Here is a 19,698-nt window from a genome sequence, read left to right on the forward strand (position 1 = left end):
TGAAAACTATCTTGATATTTAAAATGTGAATATAATAAAATATACATTATTTACATAGGAAAATATCTATTTATTATAATTGAGGTCATCCTGCTTGTGAGACACTTGCAGGTACTGATAATTGTACAGGTTCTTCTCACATATGATGGTCATTTATAATAGTTTCCTCCATTGGAACACTGTAACATAAAATACTGCATTACCTACAGTTACTTAACAATAGTAATATAATGTGAAGTTGTACCAGTGGTAAAATAATATAGTCAAACAACTATTTGAAACAGTGTATAACCATATATCCATTATTGTTAAGTCCATCAGTATACAATCAGTGTAAATGAAGTTTTTAATAAAGAAATAAAGCAAGATATTGTTTTTTCATATTGTTAAGTTGCATAGTAATAGTATCTTCTCCGATACCTGGCATTCACATTAAGAGTTTTGCTGTTTGAATCCATAATGTGACATTTTTGGTAACATATAGGTACTAGTTTTGCAAAACATTATGGTAAAACAAGTTACTCATTTGTATTTGTAGTATTAAAATAAACAAAATTAAAACTGCAATTAATCTGATTAAATAGCTCTTATTACCTCATTAGTTGGCACACTAATTTCATTTTTATGAAAGGTAACACGCTATGTATTAATTGTGAAGATATTTCTCAAAGTACATTCATTTTTTATTTCTATTAACTCTAATAATTAATTAATAGTACATTACCAGTTGAACCTTGGTGTCGCAGGCATCCTTCCTCATTTTTTGATATTGTGCACTTTGTGGCTCATTAGGAGGTAATATTTTTATATGGGTACAATCTAAGAGCCCTAACATACCTTGCACGTAAAATTCACGAGTCTCACCTAAAAAAATAAAAATGATTCCATTATCTATAAATCAAAAATACTTCCAATTGATATTAAACTCAGCTACTTATGTAATTAAGTATGTAATAAATATATTCAATTACCTTTAAACGGACGGCTATGCCTTTGGCTTGAGACTCCAAATCGGGAGCAAACTTTTCTTTAATATACAATGCCATTCGTTTTGTAGCAAAGGGATATCATAAATCAATTAAGTATAATATGTCTTCTTTCCACTTTACACGCCTCTCGTTTGTCGTATATCGATATTATTTTACTATAGTAAGATACCACCATCGCGTTTTAACGAATAAATTAAATTGATAATTTTCTCGGTTTATCTCTTCGTACAATATCAAATATCTCGTTTACATGTGTCAAAAAACGATAAAATTATTTGCTCATGTTAGGGTTTGTAGACAAAAATACCACAGATTAATAAAACATTAATTTTTCTCTACTTTTCTCGTGACAAGTCGAGAAAATGAGCGCGCATGTTAGTATCGGTAGACATATAGAGATAAACGACAAAATCACGAGAAAAAGTGTCGACAAAATTTTGTCGTCGTGCGCATGCTAGGCCGGCAGTTCGCTGTAGCGCTAAAACATCAGTCCTCGTCTAACCAAACTTAAAAACATGAAGTGTTAAAGCGCTCTTGTCACTTGTCGTTATAGTAATTGGATCGCTATGTGATATTCGTATAACGTTTTATGCGTTATAACCTGAGGTTATAACGATCAGTCAATATAAATTTAGCCTAATATTTTTGACATTGACATTACATGTCCGATGTCGTGTATCATTTGCGTGCGATTTTAAATATAATGTTTAGAAAGATTATGTGATAATTAGGTGCCTGTACTAGTTATTTAAAATGTTCTCGAGGAAAATATCGCGTGTAGTTAAATACGGACTGTACGGTAGCGTTGCTATCGGGGGTACAGTAGCCGCTTTGAAGCTTCACGATGAAGACTACAATTCCTTGGCTATTGTGAGACTTACGAGGACAGCATACACAGCAGTGGACATTGGAAGAACGTATCAAAGTATGCTTTATAGTAAGGAATGGGACAAAACGTCAGACGAGTATTTAGAGGTTAAAAGTCAAGCTCATCAAATTGGGGCAGAGAAATTGCTTGACCTGTGTAGAGCAAACAAAGGTGTGTATATCAAAGTTGGCCAACACGTCGGAGCGCTAGACTATTTGTTGCCTAACGAGTATGTGACGACGATGCGAATATTACATAAAAATGCGCCGAAGAACACAGTTGAAGAACTTTATTCTGTCATCAAAGAGGATTTGAAAAAGGATGTGAGTAAAAGTCACCATATATTTAAAAATCTTTCAGCAAATTAATGTATAAAAATAATTTTAGATGAATAAATGTTTCATTTTGTTTTATATTCATCAATTTAGGCTCTTTTAATCTAACCCACTTAGTTATTGCATCATGTTTGAATGATTAAATATTCAAGTCATGTGTTGACAACATGCCTTCTGAGAATTGCTTGAATTAAAATGAGTCCTATTCATTATAACAATGAATGTTTCATGTACTTAAGTATTTTTCATACACATCATTTAAAAAATATATTTTATGTTATATTGAATGATTTTAGCCAAATGAATTGTTTGATGAATTTTCACCTGAACCACTGGGTACTGCATCATTAGCTCAAGTTCACAAAGCAAAATTAAAAGATGGTACTGAAGTTGCTGTTAAAGTCCAACACCATTTTGTAAGAAAAAACATTAAAATTGATTTAAAATGGATGGAATTTATAATCAATACAATGTCAAAAGTATTTCCTGATTTTCAAATGCAATGGTTAGTCGAAGAAACTAAGAAGAATATTGCTAAAGAACTGGATTTCTTACAAGAAGGTCACAATGCAGAGAAAGTTGCGGCACTGTTTAGCAATTACAAGTGGTTGAAAGTTCCTAAGGTATTTTGGGACTACAGTTCAGAGAGAGTGCTTGTCATGGAATATGTTTATGGAGGACAAGTTAATGATGTCAATTATATAAATGTAAGTTTATAATATTTTGCTTTTTTATACCTGCTACTAGTTATATAACAATAATTTTAGATATCCTAAACATTTAAAGCTAGAAGCTGATAGTGAGTGAATTTACCAAATAGGTCATTTATAAAAATTGGCTTCACTATTGATGCTTTTAATGAGTTAAAAGTGATTAAAACTCAGTTTATTATAATACTCTTGACATAATTGTTCTGTACACATTATTATACAATGGGGATGTGGAATTTCTTAGTCCAATATAGTATCGGCTCAGTACTTATGTGTTAACACACCTGTTATGTTATGAATTGTGCGATGTAAGTCTAACACTACATGCCAAATGTGTTATAAAAGATCTATAGAAGAATGTTAGACCATAGGCTAGGCATGTTAAATTGAGAGTGAGAGTTGTTATTTATGTAACCAAAGTCAAAGATACCTTTACTAGTGGTAGGATATATTTTATATCCGCTTGGATAGTGACCACCATACACAAGATGTTAAAACCTGTTGTAGTGGCCCATATAAGTGTGACGCATTCCAGAATCAGCCTGTTTATGTCAGGTTTTAACATGCTGGCATAATTGTGATTACTATCGAAAAAAAAAACAATCATCTCTCATCAGTCGACATTCTATTGGCCCCAACTTCACTTACCATCAGGTGTAGTGGGGTCACTGCCATGCCTGTATAAAAAAATAATAAAAATCTTTGTGTTACCTGCATGGTCTTAGTGTTTATTTTCATATGCTAGGCGTAGTCTGCCGCACTGTCATGGCATGACATGAGGCATGACAGGCTTGTGAGCCATATTCAAAGTGTTAAAGAATAATAATAATTACTACACTGACTTCTTAAGCTCTCTTATGATAATGAGTGTCAAAATGAAAACATTCTCTTTACACTTTTTAAAACACCATATAAATTCACTTAACCCAAAGGGACTAGAGAATAAATTTTTCTCTTTCAACATGCAGTTTTGGTATTGATATGTCTGGAATTACATGTTTGAATTTATTTTATAAAACTGAACCAACCGATTAAAAATCTTATATTATATTTGTTCATAAAACTCTTCCAAATTTTAATAAACCATTGACACAGGAGCATGTCCATATTCATACAATGTATGAAGTTTGATCACAATTCATCACACAAAATACTTCTTCATTTTAGAAAAGCAAAATCAACAGATATGATTTGTGTAGAAAGCTTGGTGATCTGTACTCGCACATGATCTTTATAAGTGGCTTTGTGCACAGTGACCCTCACCCTGGCAATATCCTGGTGCGACAAGACCCAGGGGATAAGGATGTCACTGTCTTTCTGCTGGATCACGGTTTGTATGCTGTAAGTTATTAAGTTTATGAGGTTTGAGTTTCATATTTGTAAATATTTATTTACTTAATTTTTTTTATTCAATAGTGACTATCTTATCAAAATAAGCCCATAAAATATCTTTCCATAATAATTTGTATACCTTTTCAAATTATAAAGCAAAATGTACAAACAGCCAAAATGCCTCACAAATTTACAGTAAATCATGATAGCAAGAAACCATTTTAATTTGAGAACAAAAAAAATTGCATTTAATATATTAAAAGTATTTTGTTATCATAACAGTATTTGGGTATCCCTGGAAAAACCAATGTTAAGGATCCTTTAGTTTTATAATTATTTATTTTAAGTAGAGTTGTCCCATTTCATAATGTTTTCCTTTTTTAGCAACTCACAGATAAGTTTAGATATCATTATTCTAAACTGTGGTTGTCGATAATCGATAGAAATCGGGAAGCAATGAAAGTGCATGCTGAAGCATTGGGCATAAGGCAGGAATTGTATGGTTTATTTGCATGCATGGTCACTGGAAGGCCGTGGGATTCCATTATGAGGGGAATCAGTAAAACAAAGCCATCATCTGCAGAGGTATGTTATTTGTATGAGGAGTTGATTAAAATATATCACTTTTAAATACACTAGAAAGAAATCTTGGAATATAATAACACAACCTAGAACTCAATAATATTATATATTATGTAAAGTTGTAGATTTGTCTCAATGTGGATGCTTTTTAAATCATAGCATTTATGTATTAACTTCTTTGTTTGCAGAAATCGACATTCCAAAACGAATTACCGAATATATTGCACTATGTGACTCAATGTTTAGAACATGTTGATCGCCAAGCCCTATTAGTATTGAAGACTAATGACCTGATAAGGAGTATCGAGTATGCACTGGGCACTCATGAAAGAATGTGTGGCTTTGTTGTCATGAGTCAGTGTTGTATACAGAGTGCGTATATGCAGGAATACAGGGTGAGTACACTATGATTTGTTTTTAAATGAGTTATATAAAGTAACATTGTATATAATGAACTAGAACAGTTTTTCTAACTCTGTACATACATACTTATACACAATGCTATCTCCTGCATACTTGGCTTAATCATTTCTGCTCAGATTGGCCGCTATGATCGAAATTTGGGCCGAAGTTCATAAATTTATTTTTTTCATTTTTAAAATATCACTGTTTACGAGCAGGATTGTGTATTTTTTTTCAAAATAACATTTAATTAATTAGGGATTTATTTTTTTCAGAATGAAAAATCAATATTCAAAAGACAGTTTATGACAATGAAATACACCTGGACAATGCTCGTGTTATATCTGTATAGCGTTTATTTAAAGATAATGGATACAATGATATTATAATCATTGTGTAAGTACACATAAATGGAGTATTGCAGTTTTATGGACGCTGTAGCAGCTGCTTGTTTAAATTCGAGCTACAATTTGTATATAGTTTAGGTAAGCGTGTACCAAGGAACTTTTTTACTATCTGAAAACAAGGTCGATATTTAAGAAAATACATTTACAATTTAGTTTTTTCTAACAAGAACAAATTCTGTGAAGATTTTAGTTAGTTATCTAAGATAGCTACCATAAAAATACCTCAATATTAATTGTATATTTGTAAAGGTGTTGACGATAGGTATACAATATACAGTCGTTTTGAAACGACATCACGTGTATTCGAGTATTTTACTATTTTATCGAGTTTTTTTAGTTGGGTAAATTGGTATGCATTAAAAAAAAAAAAAAGAATTGGCTATGTTTTTTTTAATACAGTCTGGTTACACCAAAGTTTGGCTTTCTAAATAAGAAAAATAATCATTTGTCAAAAAATAATGTTTACCATTATATCTTGGCCAAATACTAGTCTAATAAATATACCTCTTCCTACCTACATAACATTTGTTATGAAATATTGTAAATAGTACCTAATCATAGCTTAGTTTTGTTGTAATACAAGTATTTATGCAATCATAATTGTAATAAAGTATAAAATGTTAAGTTGAAATTATTTTGAAATATATTTATTTTTTATGCAATTTTATTGTATTTCATTTTCTTAAAAATCTTATGTCTTACAATTTGGTTGTACAAAATGTATTAATTATTTCAAAGATTTTAATTGGGAGATTTTAACCTTAGGGGCTTTGGTTATGACCAGTAATTCACTAAAAACACCATTAATTTAATTATTCTTAATTCTATAATTAAAAAAAACATGAGTAGTGTCCAAACCAAACCCTTTATTAATCAAACAAAATACTATTTAATTTGGTATTCGCGTTTCCAGGTGCGATAGCTTGTTGCTTAAAGTACACAAATCACTTTGAATTTTTAACAACACGTTAATAAAGTTGTCTCGGCTCTTCCTTCCGTTGAGTTTGAACAAGGAGGTGCTTGAAATCCTACATGAGACATCAGATTTTTTGAAATTTTCATAACTTAAATTTATTCGTTGAGTTTCAGTAAGGTGTTTATTTATTTCTAGTGTTTCGTTTATTTCTTCCATTGTTGGTAAAGCTGCAAAAAATATAGTATTATGGATGCATTTTTTCCACTTGTCTCTTATACCAGTAGGGTAGCTAGGAATAGAATAGGGAATCGATTTCTTCTGGGCAAGCGTGCTTCACCTTAGGTCGCATCATCGCTCAAACATTACGCGGATAGTGGTCAAACGCGAGCCCATTTTAACATTAAAAATAACGAAACACAATTTTTGATCCCCCACCCCTTCATGTAACGCGCCGTCAAATTTTCCTGTACGCGCCTGCCCCCCTTCAAAAGTATGTAACTCTAAAGTTATTTTTTTTTCTAATATTCACAAATATTTTACGCAAAATACCGGGAAGTCGCTAAATTTTTGTTACTTATTGTTTTAAATAAAAAAAACAATGTTACTTAACGCTTTGTACGAAACCCCCTTCCCGCCGCTGTAAGGCATCGTAACGTTTACAAGAACCCCCCTTCCCCCTAAATTGCGTTACGTAATATTCGAATGGCCCCTATCCGAGGCAGCAATTCCAAAATTAAAAAATGGTTCCCGCTGGTTTAATGTGTGTAACACGCTTTACTGATAAGAGGACTTGGCCGGGACCAAAAACAAAGGTCCACAATTTAACTTTATAAGAATCTAGTCCCTGGCATATAATATAAAAAAACCAAGTCTTATCCAACTAGTTGTCGAACCTACAACTTTTCAGTGTAGGTACAGTACAAATAGTACGTTATCATCAGATCAAGAAGGAAAGAAAACCTAAAGGCAAATGAATGTAAATAAGTTCTATGAAGACAACGATAAACAAGTAATGATGTGAATGACGTAATAAGTCGAGATGATGACAGCCTCGATTATTTGCCATAATAATTATTACGTACCTCTGTTCAATATTACTGCGAGTTAAACTTCCGGTTGTTCGTCACAATAAATGCTTAGCAACTTGTTGTTATTTTTCTATTTGTTGGTCCATAAAATAGACAATGGAATATTTCTAATAATCTATGAATACAGCTTTGTTCAATTGTCTTCTATATTTTAACGAAATTCCTAATACCGATTCATAGACAACGCACTAATGAAACCAGCGGCTCTGGAAATACTACCTACCTAAAATTTTATTCATAGGTTTTCCATAAAAACTGGTGCACAAAGACATGTATTTGAACTCATTTGGGTAAACTGATAGTATGATCATCAAAATTTAAAGTAATATTGTTTTATACACAATATTATTTCTGGTATTCTAAAACGTTCCAAGAAATGATGGGGAAATATTTTTGGACGTATCAATAAGGTAAATATGTACCACGATTCTTACCAATAGAGTTGAATTTGGATTTGCTTGGTTCTTCAGCAACGTTGTCGGTGTTTATTTTACTCAGCGTGTGATTTACCATGTCGCCCATAGTTAGCATATTATTATGTACTGTTGTTGTGGCTGTAAATATAAATTTTATTTAAATAGAATAAGTGTATCATTAACTACGATATCCAGGCTAGTCACTAGCTATTGTAATTAAAAACCATAGGAAGACAGGACCTCGATTGATGTAGCTTAATTGTACGTAGGTAGGTGATTAAAAATGTGACGTCTGGTCACGTTATAATTAATATTTCGACGCGAATGCGTCCTAAAACAATTTTAGTGGATACCTAGTTTTCTAAATTATCTATTGCCGCATGCTGCATGTGTAAACCTGAGCGCTAAGATCTAATTGGTTTATTTGAAATATTTCTGTTATTTGGTACTAATCAAAACAACGCAAGTGACTTTCAGCTCTATATTGTAGCGCTCATATTTACACGCGTCTACTGCAAGTAATTCATAATTCCCGCAACACCAGTCCTATGGAACCAATATTTCTAGACTGTACTTCGTAGTTTGGTTAGACTTATGAGGATGACCAACACGTTCAACATAAAAGTATAATATTCATTTTCATTGAATCTTATTAAGTTGACTTCTTACACTGCATCCTATTAGAAGGCAGCCATACTTCTAAAACATACGGGTGCTGCGGATCGTTCCCTTTCCGTAGGTCAGTAAGCGGCACTTCCACATCGTTGGGTGATTTTAGAACGATCACTTCTTCACAATAATCGGGCAAGTCCAACAGGATCCATACTTTGTGACGCAGAACAGATATCGACGAAGAGGGCTTCACGGCTATGTACCGAAGTTTTTCTTCTATAACTAAAATGTTGATATTACTATTCGTATTTTACGATCTTCACTAATTAGTATGTTTGTCTCGCTTAACGGCTTGTCAAAGTTATGGATAGGCATGCTTTATGAGAACAGCCAGCGGAATTCGGAATTAGCGAGACAGTAGTAAAGCAAATTGGTATGTTTTGTGACTTAAGTAATCGTTATGATACATTCGCTATGAAAAGTACAAGCTACAAGATTTATCTATTATAAAGACTCAAGTAAGCAGCTAAGTACTTATCTGTTTTTACAATCCACATGCTTAATCGATATTTATGTTCCGTATTATAACATTACTCTAGGTAATAATTAGTTATGACGTCTGATTCAAGTTAATTAAGTCTTAAAGGCCGACAAATAAATAGATACTTACTTCCCAAGTCATATCTCCGAATTATTACGAAGGTTATTATGTCCTTCCTGAACAATTTTATAGGTGCTTTTAAGAGCTTAGTTAAGGACATATTATCCCCACAAGCTCTGAAAAACACTGAAACTTTAAACAAATTAAAACATCGTTTTTAATTTTCTTCGAAACATTATAGTGCAATGACTTTAGTACATCTTTGTCTGAAATATGGTCTGAAAGATTACTTGTCATTTTTTTACAAAACAATTGAGGAGGTTAAATGGAGAATAGTATTTACGCGCTCTCAAAATAATGTACGGCATAGAGAAAGACCCCTGAATGCACACGTAGATAATGGACTTTGTCTATAATTAGGAATTTTAATTATTATCACGACGTATTCTGTAATAAATAAAACAACAAATTCATTTTTAGAGAACCTTATAATGTACCGTAACACTATCCTATGGTGATCCTTACCTACAACAATTTCACGAGCATATTTAAAGCGTATTTGTTTGTATTGTACCTACTAGTAGACTCATATTTTCATCTATTTTGGTTATTTTTTAAGTGAATGACATTTAATTTGTTTACATCATAGTGTCAAAACTGTATACAAACAGTAAAAAAAAAACAGGACAAATAACATCATTGCATTGCGTTCATCCCTGCAGACATTAATCAAACGATGTCTCTTGTATTATTATTAAACGTTTTAGAAGTTTTCTAAGTAAATTTGATCATGGGATTTACGGCAAATGTTATTAAAGTAAACCCGTTAACCATTAACCGTTTTTTTTATCAGCCAATTTCGATACGAATGAATGCACAAGTTAATTTAATTTGACGGCCTGCATCGCGTACATTAATGATTGTGCACGGACGAATTCCCAACTGTTTGCCAGAAAGTGATATAGGATGCCGTAGACTGATTCCACGTGACAGTTATCTGTAAGTAAAAAAAAATATATAAACACCTGCACGCTGCAGCGTGACCCGACTGACCGTAAATAAAAAAATAAAGATAACTCTACACGACTTTGAAATATACAACACGTAAAGATATTATGTAAGACTCGTAGTGGCTATACTGCCGTGCTATGCGCAAAAGCGGTATGTCAGAGAAATCTTATTTCGAGATAATCGAAGTTTTGTATCTATAGTTTTATAGTTTTGTATGTAAAACTGAGATAGAGAAACTCTTTTCAAGGTTTTTTTTAACAAGTTCTAAAGAAAATAGCTCTAAATAAATTATTTATGTAAGTTTCTTGTATGGGTATTTCTTTAAGCTATCTGAAGACATAAAAAATCAATATTTTGATTCTTTTTGAGATATCGCTTTTGAGTTTAGGACGGCAGTATATAGCTAAAATGTTTTTCAAACTAAAACATGATGCTTTGTTCTTTCGATTTACGCAGATTCTAGCCATTTTTAAATAAAAAAGATTTCTTTTTATTTGTGTGCATGTGCATCGTGTATGTTCTTTTCTATCTTTCAACGTACGTTTCTGATATTTTTTCAATACCGTAATTTTAAAAACTACAATAAATACAAAAGCCTATTGGAACTTACTTCTTTCCAACAAAAACGTGAGTTCATTCGGCGTTATAAACTTTTCGTACTGATGTGATCCTTTCTCCAGCAATTTCAATACATTCTCCGCTAAGTATATTACGAGAAGTTGGGACAATCTGGTACGGTTCGGAGTTGTGAAGAATATTCGACCGCCGGGTTTGAGAGCCTGCACGCAGCTCTTCACAAATAGCTCTTGATTGTTCACATGTTCTATCACTTCTGAAGCTACTACTGCGTCATAATAGTTGCTATATTTAGATACGTGATCCTAAATATGAAAATATAAATACAATTAAGCTGTACATTTAAAAAATAATTACATTGGTTTTATACGGGCATCGATAGCCTAGTTGGGTGGGGAACGGACTGCCAAGACGAATGTCCGCAGGTTCAAATCCCAAGGGCACACACCTCTGACGTTTCTAAAATCATGTGTGTATTCTTTGTGAATTTATCGTTCGCTTCAACGGTGAAGGAAAACATCGTGTGGAAACCTGCACATCTGAGCAGTTCTCTATAGGAATTTCGAAGGTGTGTGAAGTCTACCAATCCGCACTAGGCTAGCGTGGTGGACTAAGGTCTAATCCCTCTCAGTAGTAGAGGAGGCCCGTGCTCAGCAGTGGGCAAGTATATAATACAGGGCTGATATTATTATTATACGGGCACGGCAAATTGACCCCACAGCATCTGATGGTAAGTGGAGTGGGGTCCAATAGAATAGCGACTAACGAGAGACGATTACCCCTTGATGATGATGTGATGGCAATTAATGCTATTTAGAGTTAATTTCATTAGAATGCTAATTCTCATGTCTTAGCATGCTAAATAACCATGCTAATGCTAAAACCGCGCTGAAGTCTTGGGTTCAAATTCTGGGTCGGGCCAAAAATTATTGTGTCTAGGTTTGCCATATTAAAAGTTACTTGGAGTCAGGAAGTTGGGGATGTTATACACCTGTGCGTGGCAAAGCATGTAAAGCCGTTGGTCCTGCGCCTGATCTCTCTCCGGTCGTGTTGGATTACCGTCTCACCAGACTGTGAGAGGGAAGGAACAGAGAGTGCGTTGTGTATTGCGCATACACTTGTGCACTATATTTTCTGCGTACTTGGCTGATCTCTGTTGAGATTGGCGGGCGTGGCCAAATTTAGGCTAGAAGGGACTAATTGATAACTGATACTGATACTTACATTACTTTCTGATATTATACGTTACTGACATAAACCGTCAAAATTGGGAAAAGTTTCTAATTCCAAGGTGCTAGGAAATAATTACCTCTATTGTTATGTTATAGTAAGTAGGCTTATTATTCTCTATCCTGGGGTCTAAGACCTTGTGTGCCTCGGCGACAGCTATCAGATCTTTACTCGCGTCAATACCAGTTACTGTTGCGCCCAACCTTGCTAAACCCTGAAAAGTTTATGAAAATATTTTTGATTTTTATTCTTATTTTTTATTATCAAGTACCGGATGACGGACCTTTGTGTGTGTGTAATGTGTTTTTCTTACTAATTCTTTCAATTTGTTTGTAGTGAGTGTACATAATAATTATTATTAAGCAGACACATTTAAATGTACGAAATGCCTATTGCTCACTTTTAGGTCTCGCATACGATGTTCCATTTGGTATAATATAATTTCTACTGCCAAAAAGCGATGTGTACTTATGCACTATTGTGTTCCGATTTAAAGGACTTTGAAAACCAGTGTAATTACTGGTCATTATGAGACTTAACATCTTATGACACAGGGTGTCGAGCGCAGTGGAATTCCACGCAGTACATTGTAATTAATGTATTGGGCGGTGTTGCTACTGTTCATGGGCGGTTGTATCCCTTTCAATGAGGCGAAAGGCATACTCATCTAGTCATACTGCAACAGGATATATTGAGGAAGTGGTCGATGAATGTTATTGCAATGAGAGCTTGTTTCACAAGTTTCAAATAAATTTGATTTTACAGTTATCGTAATAAACGGGTACTGCAGGTAGTGCTTATTTAATTAAAATTTATTTGGAACATTGATTACACTGTCACTTTTATATTGGTTAGCTTATACATTTATTTGATGAGTACCATAAACTCAGATGTGAAACAGAGTCTAACGCCCAGTTTCTGAAAGGCTGATCAAAGTTTTGTTCAACTAATACCTCTGTTAATTTATCAACGCTGTCAAATCAGTTTAGGTTTCTGAAACGTTATTCAGTGAATAATTTACTAATCCATGATCAATTTATCATTAATTTAGTTCATTATCAACTGTCAAAAGGTGTTAAATGCCTATATAATGATAGTAAAAAAAATTGCTGTTATCATCGCTGCCAATTCTGCGAATTTCAAATTGTTTATATTTAAAATAATAAAAAAAAAAAATAGGTACAAGCATTCTTGTGCCAATCATAACAAATTGTAATTGGATTGGAAGCATTCTTGGGATTATTAATTAATTCTAGTGATTAAGTGTATCGTCACAGATTACAAAACATTATACAATAATAAACAACAGCTACCTCAGATAAAATGCCACCGCCGCAGCCGACGTCCAATATTTTCTTATCTTTCAGTGGACTGAGATTTCTTTCAGCTGGTGAGCACTGTACAAGACCATCTCTGACAAAGGGAATTCTGAAACCACCACATATTTTACTTTAAAGATGCCTGGTATCAATAGAATTATCACTTTTTGGCACTTGGTGTGTTTAAACTCGAAATAAACTTAATCCACATGACTCTTTCCTTTTGCGCAAAAACTGAACAAATTTGCATTATTTAAACATAGCTCTTTACAAAAAGATAAAATAATCCCGATAGCTAACTCTAAATGGATCTCGAAAATAAGTAATACGAAAGTTTTTTTTTTTTAAACCAAATTCGCCCGCGATGTCGCCCGCGTTTACGCTTATTACTGGGACGAAGTATTAGTGAATGAATTTTCAAAATCAGTTAGGTTAGGTTAGGTGAGTTAGTTTTTCGGTTTATTCGTTACAAACAAATGTGCAAAAGCATTTTTTTCTCTTATTAGTTTAGATGCCTATATTGGCGCGATTGTTCATACCGTAGTTAATTAATTAATTAATTTATTAAATAACTCACCAGTGACACATGCATCTAACAATCACAAATAATTATACATAATATGATTATTAAAGGTGTGCACAGCATTCTCATACAAATAACATCTAAATAAAATTACAAAATTAAATAAAATAAGACCAGAAAATACTATGACAAACATAACAGACTCTTGTTTCGAGATTAAAATGAATGGGTACAAAACAATAAAATTTAAAAACAGTAACCTTAAAATTTAACTCATAGTAACCTTGAATTACAATAAAAAAATATCACAACGTTAAACTAAAAATAACAAATACTTACAAGTGTAAAAAAAAATACATTAAATAATGAACTTTAATCTACTTTGTCGAGCAAATGTATCAGCGCTTTACTTCTGAATTTCGACCGTGTATCTATAAGATCTATAAAAGAACATAGGCTGCGACCCAAAGGAACTACAATATTCTACTTTCCACAAAGACACGTTTTAAGCAATCACTTGAATGTAACAAAATGTGTAAAATATTTTAAAAATATGTAAATAGTAACAATTACATGGATCATGAAACCTGGCTATTATTAATTACTAGCACATAACGTTCTCGTCCAAACAATTTGTATTTTTAACATAACATACATTTTGAATATTCTGTCTTGATTTGAATATCGTACGTATTTAATAAAAAGAAAAAAAATAGTCATCTACTTAATTTTCTTGTTATTGCGCATGTTTGCAAAGCATCAAAGATCGACTTAATTTTGTTTCACTTTGCTAAAAACCGTATATGCTCAGCGCTAAAATATGAATGTATATACATATAATATTTTGCTTACTGGTTTGCAATAGCACCACTTGCTATGTACTAATACTTAGTTCCGCTATTTTTTATATGACCATTGAATTTAAGGTCAGTTTCTGACCGATCTAGAGGACGAGATCACTCTGGCCATTCACCATAAAAATGAGTTCCTTTAACTCACACAGTTCACGTCCTCGCGCGTGTTACCGCCCACCCGACCCTTCTAATAGTTGCGGCCCGCGTTCTGACGAATACGGTAATAGATGATTTGTTCGTACGCTCAGACCTAAACGCTGATGTCTCCATCCTCTCCCAGTGGCCGTCCTGAGCCTCAGCATGGTCACTTAGTTTTAAAGCGTTGCGAGCGCAACCCACCTTGTGCGCTCACCCAAGTCACAGTATGTTTGTGTAAGCCAACCCTTATCAGGCTAACAAACGTGTCATGTTAAAAAAAATCCAGTCAGTGATCTACACATTATGTTCTTAGTTGGTTTTTTAGATTGTATAGCATTATTAAAACGGAAAAATCGTACGCACTGCCAACCTTAAAAATACAAGGCTTAAACAATCATAATATAGTTATCGACATTACGAAACAAGAGGGCAAGGTCGACCTCTTGAACATTTCTTAACTCAACTCTACAATAGTACCAAACCGGTAGAACTTTTACCCAACCAGAATAGTTAGTTTACGTAAGTATATTAAAAACGAAACTTACCGAATCAAATTCATCGAATGCAGCGCCTTCAGGGGTCCATCTAATTCCCACCAGTGATTCATTTGATTCGAAAAGAATTCTACATCTGACTTATCCACTGTAGTGATTGTTTGAACATCATCTTTCTTTACTGCATTGACAGAACTCAGTAATCGTGTTTGCGATGCACTGGAAATGGGAAATAAAACAAAATATTATTCGATATTATATGGAGACTAGATGTTTCTCATCATATGCTACGAGAGTTGGCATGGCCTGCTCAGGATATTGCATCTGCTGTCAAAATGCAGTAGACATCATTGTGCTTTGTGATAATGACCATTAGATGGCATTATCACAAAGCACAACGATTTGGATAGCCTGTCATCTTGGTGTGTATCCAATAAGATGCATCTAAATCCAGCCAAGTGTTTCCACATCAAATTTACTCTTAAGCATAAAACAAACGACACTACATATACAATTTCTAATGTACCCATAAAAGAGGTCGCTGAGATCCATGATTTAGGAATAACACTAGATACTAAACTAAAATTCACGTTTCACATTGATAAAGTACTTAATTCTGCATATAAGTCACTTGGTTTTATTCTCAGAAATGGTAAAGAATTCAAAAAATCCTCTACAACTTTATTGTTATATAATAGCTATGTTAGAAGTAAATTGGATTACTGTAGTGCTGTCTGGTCACCACTATATAAAATACACATTAATAGAATAGAGAAGGTTAAAAAAAAACTACTCTACCATTTGTCATACAGATTTAGACCACCCGCCCATATTAAATCTTATAAAGAAAAGCTTATACATTTTAATTTACAGTCTCTAAGTGATAGAAGAGATTTTTTGAATTTACTCTTCCTACATAAGATTATGAATGGTGTAATAGATGCCCCTTATTTACTTAACAAGTTTTTATTAAAGGCACCAAATAGACCGCCTCGAAAACCTGGACCCTTATTTCATGTTCGGTTCAATAGAACTAATAAAGGGAAGCAAGCTCCTGTTCCTCGCCTGTCTAGTCTGTACAACCAAACAGTTGGTTTCCGTAATGACGTCGACATTTTTGGTGATAAATTATTACAATTTAGACGTAAATTATTGAGTAACGCTGAATGTTAACTATGTATGTTTGGTTTTTTCTCTTTTGTTATAAATAGTATATAAAATTTTACTTAATTTTATTGCTGTTGTACTAAACATTATTAGAGTAATTATTGTTTTAGGTTGAAAATATATATTGTGGCTCATGCTGTGACTGCTTGTAACTAGAGTTACAATTACATAAGAGACTGTTACTATATACATGTGTGGATTTAAATTGAATTGTAAACTCCGTTAGCAGTCCGTTAATAATAAATAAATAAATAAATTATGAGACTCAATAGCTAATTTCTTGTTCAATATTTTTTTGTAGTAAACTTCACTTCTCGTTTTATCCATTTCTATAAAGATTTATGTTATGTAGGTGTTTGTGTTTTTATTTTGTGTTGGATACCCTTTGTTTGTGGAAGGCTATAGGTCGTATATCATCACGCTACGGCCAATAGGAGCGGAGCAGTAATAAAAAATGTTGCAAAAACCGGGAAAATTGGTTCCTCTTGAGAGCTTCCGTTGCATGCGCTCAGTAAACGGTTAAAGTTTCTATCCTTGGAAATTATATAGCGTGATTTTTATAACGTAAAGCTTTATCCCGGAAAAACTGTCTCAGGTGGGCGGAGCTGCGGGCAAAAGCTAATTTTAGATAAAACCAGATGTAACGTTTCTCAAAAACTACTGAATGGCTTCTTGTATGGTTGTTACTAAAAGATAGTACAATTCTTGAGGTAGGTTTAGATTAGGTTCGGTTAGTATATAATAGTACATTACAGCATATAACAATCGTACTTTGACTTCATTTGAAATAGTTTTAACTGAATGTTTTCGATAAAACTTTTTTTGTATAGTTAGAACTACTTTTTTTTTATTTATTTATTTATTATTATACACAGGAACATCAACAGTTTACACATACAATTAATATTAGTTCAGTTTTCTTAGTATAGTATTATTCTTATGTGCTTACCAAATAAAGATGTACCAACATTCACAAATACACTTATTACGAACAGACATAATAGTATGACACTGAAAATTTCTGCTTATGTAATCAAGGTAATATGGTTAACAAATTTAAAAATTAATATAAACTATAAAAGAAACAACATATATAAGTAATTCAAGAACTTGGTTAGCATAAAGCAATAAACACACCAAATACCATTTCAATAACATCTCTAAATATTATTTATAACAAAATGTATACTTAGTCCACATCGGCTATGGTTTGAGAAAAAAACAATTTCAGCATTTTATTTTTGCATATTTTTAAGGAATCGGAGAATATGTCAAGATCAGATAATTTAGTGCACATCATACTATAACTATCGCATATCCGGTTAACCGGTGAATGGAGCCCCTAGTTTTCACATATAGTCATTTTTAGCAGCAGTTAATTCTAATTTTAACAAATACATTTAGTGAAAACTAGTTTAGTTTAGGGAAAATGCGTTGTAACTGAGAACAGGTTTTGATTTAAACATTAACGTTACAATTAGTGACACCTTGCAGACATATGGAAAAAGCAAAATGCACCAGAACCTCATTTAATTTTTAATAAATAAATGATAGCACATTTAAATAAATTTTCTTGAGGACTGGGAGTCCAGGGGCGACATTTAAGCCGACAATATATTTTGATTTACTTTAAATTATAATAAGTATACTATTTATATCTAAAAGGATTAATAAAATTATAAAATAACATTTTGTTTTATTGTTGAATGTAGAAACATTTTTGTAAGATAACATTATTTAGGTTTTTAAATCAGATCATCTTAAATCATTAAATTTGTTTATATTTTTGTTTTATAGAAACCAAATAATTATACCTATTCTAAATAAATGCTTAAAAATTTTACTTGTAATAAATAATATGCAAGTATGTACCACTTTTAACAATAATATAATGAAACAATAACTATTCAGATTAAATTAGAATGTGTCTAATACCTAATATTATGTTCAGAGCCACCAAGTAAAATTTTGAATATAATAATATTATGTATTTCTGCCTATTGATGCTTGTAAGGCGATTGCCGTATATTTGTCACTTAGATATGATTATATCTAAGCGACAAGTATACTTTAGATGAATTATATAAATATTTTGAATCACAATTTTTTTGGCATCATTTGATCTAGGTTCTGTATGTCTAGGACAATTTTAATAACATTAGACTATATCTTTTTAAAATAAAAAGTTTAATTGTTATGGATTTTCTTATTAAAATCAAGTCTTTAAAAGACTACTCAAAAATTTACTGATTATTGCTTAGATATTTAGCGCCTTTCAAGCGCCGATATTATTTATACATATTTATGCACAATTGTAAAACAATTAGTTATGGTACATCATCATTTTTGGAAAATATTTAGCAGTTTCACTATTGTGATAAAGTATTGAACAAGTTTGCAGTACAAAATTGTCAGTAGTCACTCGATTATATGCAACTTAAGGAGTAAAAAAAAATGAAGATATGCACGAAAATGCTAAAAATCTGCATGAACATTGCAAAAATATGGAAAACCAATTCCATAAAGGAATTAGTTTCTAGCCTTTTTTAACATAAAATCAGCTTACAATAGCAACATATCAACATATAACATAATATTTATATTAAATAAATGAACAATTATTTTTTTATTTATGTTTATGTTCACAATCGGTCTAGATTGATATATTAACTTTCACGTAAAGATTAGGTACACTTCATGCTACCTTTTAGTAGAAAGTAATATATAAATAAATTAAGATACATTAATATATGTACTTACATGGTTTTGTTGAATATTTTCTGGTAAGCCAGCCAGGGCATCCGCAATACTGCACTGCTCATAGTATAGGTTATAGAAACCACAGTAAATATAAAGGTCTCTAAAAAAGAAAAAATAGAAACTAATTTAATCATTTTTATAGACAACTTGCTCACGAAAAGTGTAAACTTAGTTTTGAATTAGATTTTACCGACCGCCCGAAGAAACCTCGTATCAGTTATCCATGTCACTTTGCACGTCACTGTCAAGTAAATGTCAACTGTCACTTAAACGTCATCTGTCAAACAGTGTAAAGGTTTTTAATTTTTTTGCATTTTAAAAGTCTATTTGTTTCGTATCTGCTATTATTACTCGACATTTGTAAAAAT

The 19,698-nt window shown here is 32.4% G+C and overlaps 3 protein-coding genes across 6 annotated transcripts; 1 reads left to right on the forward strand and 2 right to left on the reverse strand.

The window, feature by feature from the left end:
- The first annotated feature begins 1,623 nt into the window (after window positions 1-1,623).
- On the forward strand, window positions 1,624-5,892 carry LOC115442660 (aarF domain-containing kinase 1). The gene is made up of 6 exons (XM_030167775.2): window positions 1,624-2,180; window positions 2,489-2,899; window positions 4,070-4,243; window positions 4,619-4,819; window positions 5,005-5,211; window positions 5,494-5,892. The coding sequence occupies exons 1-6, from the start codon at window positions 1,743-1,745 to the stop codon at window positions 5,605-5,607; spliced, it is 1,545 nt and encodes a 514-aa protein (XP_030023635.2). The 5' UTR covers window positions 1,624-1,742; the 3' UTR covers window positions 5,608-5,892.
- A 577-nt stretch (window positions 5,893-6,469) lies between these two features.
- On the reverse strand, window positions 6,470-9,539 carry LOC115442663. Its single transcript, XM_030167781.2, has 4 exons — window positions 9,328-9,539; window positions 8,715-8,939; window positions 8,064-8,183; window positions 6,470-6,768 (listed from the first exon to the last, which is right to left on the reverse strand). Exons 1-4 carry the CDS (start codon window positions 9,416-9,418, stop codon window positions 6,515-6,517), a joined length of 690 nt encoding a protein of 229 aa, XP_030023641.2. The 5' UTR covers window positions 9,419-9,539; the 3' UTR covers window positions 6,470-6,514.
- A 188-nt stretch (window positions 9,540-9,727) lies between these two features.
- LOC115442662 (ubiquinone biosynthesis O-methyltransferase, mitochondrial) lies at window positions 9,728-19,615 on the reverse strand. Of its 4 annotated transcripts, none has more exons than XM_030167777.2 (7): window positions 19,521-19,615; window positions 19,331-19,430; window positions 15,455-15,622; window positions 13,389-13,503; window positions 12,155-12,289; window positions 10,880-11,150; window positions 9,728-10,255 (listed from the first exon to the last, which is right to left on the reverse strand). In XM_030167777.2, exons 2-7 carry the CDS (start codon window positions 19,390-19,392, stop codon window positions 10,140-10,142), a joined length of 867 nt encoding a protein of 288 aa, XP_030023637.2. In that variant the 5' UTR covers window positions 19,393-19,430; window positions 19,521-19,615; the 3' UTR covers window positions 9,728-10,139. The 4 variants fall into 4 exon arrangements, with proteins under 4 accessions (XP_030023637.2, XP_030023636.2, XP_030023639.2 ...); XM_030167776.2 differs by having other exon boundaries at window positions 19,331-19,451; window positions 19,525-19,612; XM_030167779.2 differs by having other exon boundaries at window positions 19,525-19,589.
- Window positions 19,616-19,698: the final 83 nt, after the last annotated feature.

The sequence above is a fragment of the Manduca sexta genome, chromosome 19 (assembly GCF_014839805.1).
Source record: "Manduca sexta isolate Smith_Timp_Sample1 chromosome 19, JHU_Msex_v1.0, whole genome shotgun sequence".
In the NCBI taxonomy this organism is placed as follows: Eukaryota; Metazoa; Arthropoda; class Insecta; order Lepidoptera; family Sphingidae; genus Manduca; species Manduca sexta.